Source organism: Jaculus jaculus, chromosome 4, assembly GCF_020740685.1.
Source record: "Jaculus jaculus isolate mJacJac1 chromosome 4, mJacJac1.mat.Y.cur, whole genome shotgun sequence".
In the NCBI taxonomy this organism is placed as follows: Eukaryota; Metazoa; Chordata; class Mammalia; order Rodentia; family Dipodidae; genus Jaculus; species Jaculus jaculus.
Genome location: NC_059105.1, coordinates 176959548 through 176965992, shown reverse-complemented (window position 1 = coordinate 176965992; position 6445 = coordinate 176959548). Strand labels below are relative to the sequence as shown.

The 6445-nt window shown below is 44.4% G+C and overlaps 1 protein-coding gene across 1 annotated transcript; it reads right to left on the bottom strand.

The window, feature by feature from the left end:
• Window positions 1–371: 371 nt before the first annotated feature.
• On the bottom strand, window positions 372–5025 carry C4H3orf85 (chromosome 4 C3orf85 homolog). The gene is made up of 3 exons (XM_045148421.1): window positions 4989–5025; window positions 1922–2055; window positions 372–559 (listed from the first exon to the last, which is right to left on the bottom strand). The coding sequence occupies exons 1-3, from the start codon at window positions 5023–5025 to the stop codon at window positions 470–472; spliced, it is 261 nt and encodes an 86-aa protein (XP_045004356.1). The 3' UTR covers window positions 372–469.
• Window positions 5026–6445: the final 1420 nt, after the last annotated feature.

The following is a 6445-nucleotide window of genomic DNA, read 5'->3' as shown; positions in this document are numbered from 1 at the left end:
AAGAAATGGAGAGGATACCAACTCCATTTGAATTTTGGTGTCAAGGTCTCACTGTAGCCCAGTCCATCGACTCAGTCAGTGGAAGTTTTGTGTGGCTATGAATTCTGACACCCTATCTCCAGAGCTACAGCCCAACTAGGAGTTGAGAAAAGCCCCCCTCACACTCAGAACCCCTAAATTTCCTCAGCAACGACACTGTGTTACTTTCTCATAAAAAGCTATTTTGGTAAATGTTTTTATATTAGCCTTTATTTCAATTCTTATGTAAAGAGTAGTTGTTTATTGAGAACTAATTCCAGGCATCTCCATGGGTTCCATAGTTGCTCCTTTGAACAATGCCATGAGATAGGCACAATAAATATCTAGTGTCTTTATGGATCTGCCCCTGTTTCTCCAAAACCCATGGTTCGTCCTTTCATTGTGCTAACTCCTACCATCGTTGCCTTTTACTTTGACTGGTAAAACACATTTACTGGGAAGAAGGCACATGAAAGGTGAATGTATTCATGTTCAAGTAGTGATGTGCAGATGTTTTCAAAGAAGTCCATGCTTCACGAGCCTGCAACAAAAGACACACCCACATCAGGATCTCTGAGGCGCAGGACCCGTGTTACATTACTTATAGGAAAAATAAATCATGGAACAACTATACCAAACAGGGCATGGTTTTCCCACTTGTATTTATCTGTTCACACATGTCGCAGAATTGATGGGGACCTTGTATGAATCAATGTGTCCATCTTGTTACATTACAGAGTCTGTCGGTTGATTGCTGAACCAATCTACAATTACAGTCAAGGGTGTACTTGGAAATTTCAACATTCTACAAAACAAGACACAGTCTGCCAAGACTAGGTAATTATTTAATTTGCCAAATAAGCAAATGTTTTGCTTTAGTACTCCTAAATGTTGCCTGTTGGAGAAAAGTAGGCACAAAGCTAGATGCATTATTCAGGCTAATAGTTTTCACCAGTAAGTGGTGAACAGAAGAAACAAGATGATCCTAGTAGACCAGTTGAGACTCAGCTATGCAGATTTTGGACAGTACCAAGGTTAGGAAAACAAGGACATCCAATTTTTTTTTTTTGATGACTCTATAAAATCTCCATGCCTAGTGATCATGAAAGCCTGATGCATATATAAAGAAAGAATAGATAAGCGAAAGGAATTAGTTCATATGTCATATAGATATTTTTCTAAATTACTAAATTGTATGAGGGAAATCATCAACAACTGTCATCTTCAGGTAATTTTGCAATTTCACTTGGCCTAGCATTTCAATGTCTGTTTCCATTAGAAAAGTAAGCATGTGAAAAAAGAAAGAAAAAAAAAAACACTGGCTAATGCAAGTTGCTTCTTTATTTCTCTTTGAGTAGGAGTGCAAATGAATAGCAAATGCACAAAAGACAAGCAAATGGGGGAATAGCATTCAGGGCCTGGATGATTACCACAGAGGGAAATTGGCCACTGAACAACGGACTGAGAATGCCCGCATTTGGGTCCACTATCTACTTATTCACCTATCCCAACACTCAATAGTGCCGGTCTTTACTACATAAGTCATTTTTCTGTGTCCAAAGAATAATGACCTTGATGCATAAGACATAGACCTTAACCTCTGTCACATAGAGAGGTTGGGCTCATGAAACCAGTAATTCCAATGTGACATTTTGAGAGCCATTCACATGTCAGAAGAAGGACAGAAGCCTCTTTGAAAAGAAAGGGAAGACTTCAGAGAGGAGACAAGATTCCAGCTTGGTTCTAAGCAAACTGTGGCATTTATCAGGGAGAAGCCACTTTATGGGCAGGGAAGAGGAGTGTAGCTCACTGAGGCAAGGCTGTTGGTATCTAACATCCGAAAGACACCATGCCAATTGATAAAGACAAGTAATGCAGGACCATTTATTTCAAATATCAATACCTGATCAGCCAGGGCAGTTCCCCACCCATTCGCACTGTGATCTGATTCCCAGTAATCTGGCAAATACACATGTCTTTTGAGACGTAGGAACTGGTTTGCTGGGTCCTCGAACAAGAACGGTGCTCCCAATACTTCTGTAATTGAGTCAAGAGGACAGCGTTTTCAGTGCGATGCTTCTCGGCTCAGGACTTCCTCTCAGAGAGGCACCATTGGGGGCTTTTGAGCGCCTCAGGTTGGGGGGCTCTGGACAAAGTCAGGCCCAAGGGAGATGGCTGGTTCTTTGTCACCAGTATCCTGTCATCACTCTGACCTGCTTTTGGGATAGCCTCAAGTCAGTGCTGTAAAGTGGATGGACGATCAGAGTTTTGGTATATTCGTGAGACCCAAAGAGCTGGACTAAAATCCCAGCTATAGCACAGTTCTGGAGAAATTTTTCTGTTCCTCTTTCTGTTCTTTTATAAGGGAAGCGTTATGATACCAGCAACAGACACTAGGTTGTTGTAGGGAATGCATAGTTAATCGATAGAGACTCCCTGCCTCAGACCTCCCAGTGAGTGGTGTCATCTTTGTCCTTCTGGTACTCCACAAGAGAACGCGTGCTTCGGTTGTAAGTAGATCCCTCCCCAACTCAACACTGTGGTTTATGTGGTTAGGATTAATAGATCTGTCACCGAAGCAAAGTATTTATTCATGCACTTATTTGCGACACAGTATCATTAAGTTGTTTAGGCTGGCTCTGAACTCACTTTGTAGCTCAAATAGGTCTTAAACTGGAGATCGCCCTGTCTCCACCTCCTGAGTACCTAAGAGTACAGGCGTGAAACACCAAGCCCTGCTTACTTTATGTTTTGTATATTTTAACCACTCAGAGTTGTGGAAATAACATAATTTTAATAACACAGATTCTTAGCCACATATGGTGGCATACACCTGTAATTACAGCACTTGGGAACGAGGAAGACCAGGAGTTCAAGGTTGGCCTGAGCTATATAAGAGAGGTTCAGGCCAACACAGGGCACATGAAACCCTGTTTCACAAACAAAACTCCCATGAAAAGCAGACTTAAAAAAAATCTTGACACTCTAACTATGTTTCGTGTTTCCTTCCTGAGTCTATAGCCATGTTCAGAATTGCAACCTGAATCAAGGTGAGAGAACATACTAACCCATCAACTTCTGTGTGGCAACAAATGCAGCTGACTTCACTTGTGATAACGAAGCCTTTATCACAAAATGTAATTATACATAATTTCACAGTAGGTACTCCAGCCTCATAATTAAAAGGGCCTTAATGACCAATGTTTCGCATGTAGAACAGGGTTACAGTAAGCTGATGATATAAAACTCCCTTCTGTGGGGCATTCTGCTTTTGGGATCAAAGGTCAATGCTACACAGAGAATCAGGCAGCACGTGGGAAAGTGGAAGAAGGCACTGGTATTGAGTGTCGCAGGGCACTAAGGCACACTCAGCTGTTTCCCTGGTCAAACAAGTTACTTCATCTGATGTGTGTGTGTGTGTGCATATATATATATATATATATATATATATATATATATATATATATATACATACATATATATATATATATATATATATATATATATATATGTAATTATATACATATCTATGATGGAGTTATATCCCCTGCATGACCCATGTTACATCTGGCTTTCAGTGGGCACTGGGGATGGCAGGCTCTGTAAGCAAGTCCCTTTAACCACAGAACTATTTTCCCAGACCCTTTCACTTCAAACAAGAGGAATGACATGAGCAAAAAAGCATTTTGTTTGGGATCTACAAGGCCAGTATCTGAAAATGGGTATTCGTTAGAGGTGCCTACACAGGAGACTTCCGAGTGTTCATGTTTCAGTTCAGAGCACAGTTGTTCCACAGGGCAATGCTGTTCTCATGCAGCTGGTACAACTTGATGCCCTCCAGCCAGGGCGTTTGTGGAAGCCATCCTCTCATGTGCCCGGATCTCCTCACACTTGTGCCCTCTCTTCTTTCGCTCTGCAAGGCTCACTTGTGTGGCCACAAGGGACACTGCACAAAATGACTGTGTGTGTGACTCTTTGTTATTTTTTTTTTTTTTCAAGGTTGGGTCTCCCTCTAGCCTAGGCTGACCTGGAAATTACGATGTAGTCCCAGGAGGTTGGCCTCAACCCACAATGAGCCTCCTCCCTCTGCCTCCCAAGTACTGAGATTAAAGGCGTGCGCCCAGGCCCAGCTGCGCTCCTTTTTGGATCACTTGTCTAAGAGATGCAGGCTGCTATAGTCTGAGGACACAGCAGCCCTGAGGGAGAGGTCCCTGTGTAAAATAAATGAAGTTTCTCACCAGCTAGGGACATGGGCCACCTGGGACCACATGGGCCACCTCATGCTTTTACTCAAGCAGAGTAGGCAATGCCCGTGGGCCTGCTTATTGTGTCATTATGAAAAATCCTGTGTCCGAATTTAGGATCCATGCCACTCCCAAATCTGTGTCCCCAAGCAAGAAATAATGCGTGTCTACTGTTTTAAGCTGTTAAGGTGTATAACTGATGACTGTTACAACAACAGCCTGCTAATGTCAAGGAAAGTCACTAATCACCAGAGTCACTAATATATGAGTGAAATAAGCAAGGCTATTAGGGCATAACATGCCCACAGGAACTCATTCTCACAGCTGGGCTGATTTTGTGCCCTAAGACCTTCATTTCCCTGACCTTGGTCCCTGCTCTGATAATTATTAGGGCATGGTAAGATAACAAAAACAAAAGAAAACAAACAAACAAACAAACAAAAAGCCCACCCTGGTCAATAAGAACGGCATGTCTGCAAGGGCAGGCAATGAAACCACCTCGGCCATTAAGGTAGGGATACACGGTTAATGGATAACCTGAAGCCATGTTGGAGCGTACACCATCTACACTGGGTGCAGTTACTGTTCCTCTTTTGTTTGTTTGAGACAAGGTCTTGCTATGGATCCGTGGCTGACTCAGTGCTCACTTTGCAGACAAGGTTGGCCTTGAACTCATCGCGATCCTTCTGGGCTCAGCTCCCAAGCACTGGCGTGACAGGGACGCGCCATGCTCTAAGCTGAAGGGCATGTCAGCTACCGACATCAGTACGGTGGCCCTATTGAGGAACTGCTTTTGGGTTGCGTTTCGGTGGCTATGTGAGGCTTCCACAGCTAGGAGGAAGAGGGTGGAGGCAATGAAAGAACATGTTTGTGAGGCTGAAAGGGGCTTGAGAGCCAGGGGACAGATGGGAGAGAGAGTGAGGAGCGGCCAGGCTGGGTAGACGTGCTCGCTCGGGCGCAGTGCTGAGATATAAGCTGCATCTGCAGCCTGGGGGATTTTCACTGCCACGCTGAGGAGTTTGGACTTTATTATGTAAATACTTGATCATTTCGGAACGAGAACATGAAAGGCCAGATTACTGATAAAATGTTTTCTTTTAGATCTTTTTTGTTTCTGCTGTGTGTGTGTGTGTGTGTGTGTGTGTGTGTGGTGTATGTGGCATATGCACATGCGTGTGCTACCAGTACGTGCATGTGCCCTTGGGGTGCTCCATGAACACTCCTGATATGAGGGTCACGTTCTTTCGGTGGCTGGAGTAGAATGTCGGGTGAACTTTCTCTGTTGCTCTTCTGCCTGGCCGTGTTTGGAGCTGGACTCTCTTTTTACTGATTCTGGAGCCACAGGTGCAGGGGACTCTTGGGTCTCTGCTTCCCAGCAGGACTGGGTCACAGGTGTGCCAAACCATGTCCATGTTTTAAGTGGGGTCTAGAGATCTCAACTCAGGTGGTCTGAGGCTCACTGGAGCCCTTGTAGTTAGGCAGGAAGAGCACTTAACTGCTGAGTAATTTCTCCAATCCTTAAAGTGCTTTATATTGAAAACAAATATATATCTGTATAGACATACATACACACACACACGCACACACACACACACACACATTCACCATTTTAACTGTTTCTGAGGGTACAATTCAGTGGCATAAGAACGTTCATAATGTTGTGGATGCAAAACCAGTGTCCACTTCCAGAATGACTTCATCATCCCAGATGGGCCCTGAATCTCCACAACGACTCCCCGTCACTCCCTCCCCAGCTCCCCCTGCTCCGCCTGTCATCATGGGTTGGAGCTTGGAACTGGAAACTGAAACGAGCCCTTCCTCCCCTAAAGTTATTTTGTTGGTCAGGTGCTTTGTTCCCCCAGCACCTAGAAGGTAACTAATGCAGTGGTTTTGGCGGGATTCTGGCGGGTAAAGCACTCGCTGGGTAGGAATGGGGAGCTGAGTTCGATACCCAGGATCCATGTGAACATTTCAGAAATGGTGGCACACACTTGTGATGCCAGTGTTGGGAAGGCAGACCCAGGAGAATCCCAAGAGTGTGTTGGCCAGCCAGTTCTAGCCTAACTAGAAAGTTCCATACCAACAAGAGACCCTGTCCCCTTGTACTCCCCCACACACAAAGGGTGGGCAGCATTCCTGAGGAAAAGCAACTGAGGTTGTTCTCTGGCCCTCACATGGACAGA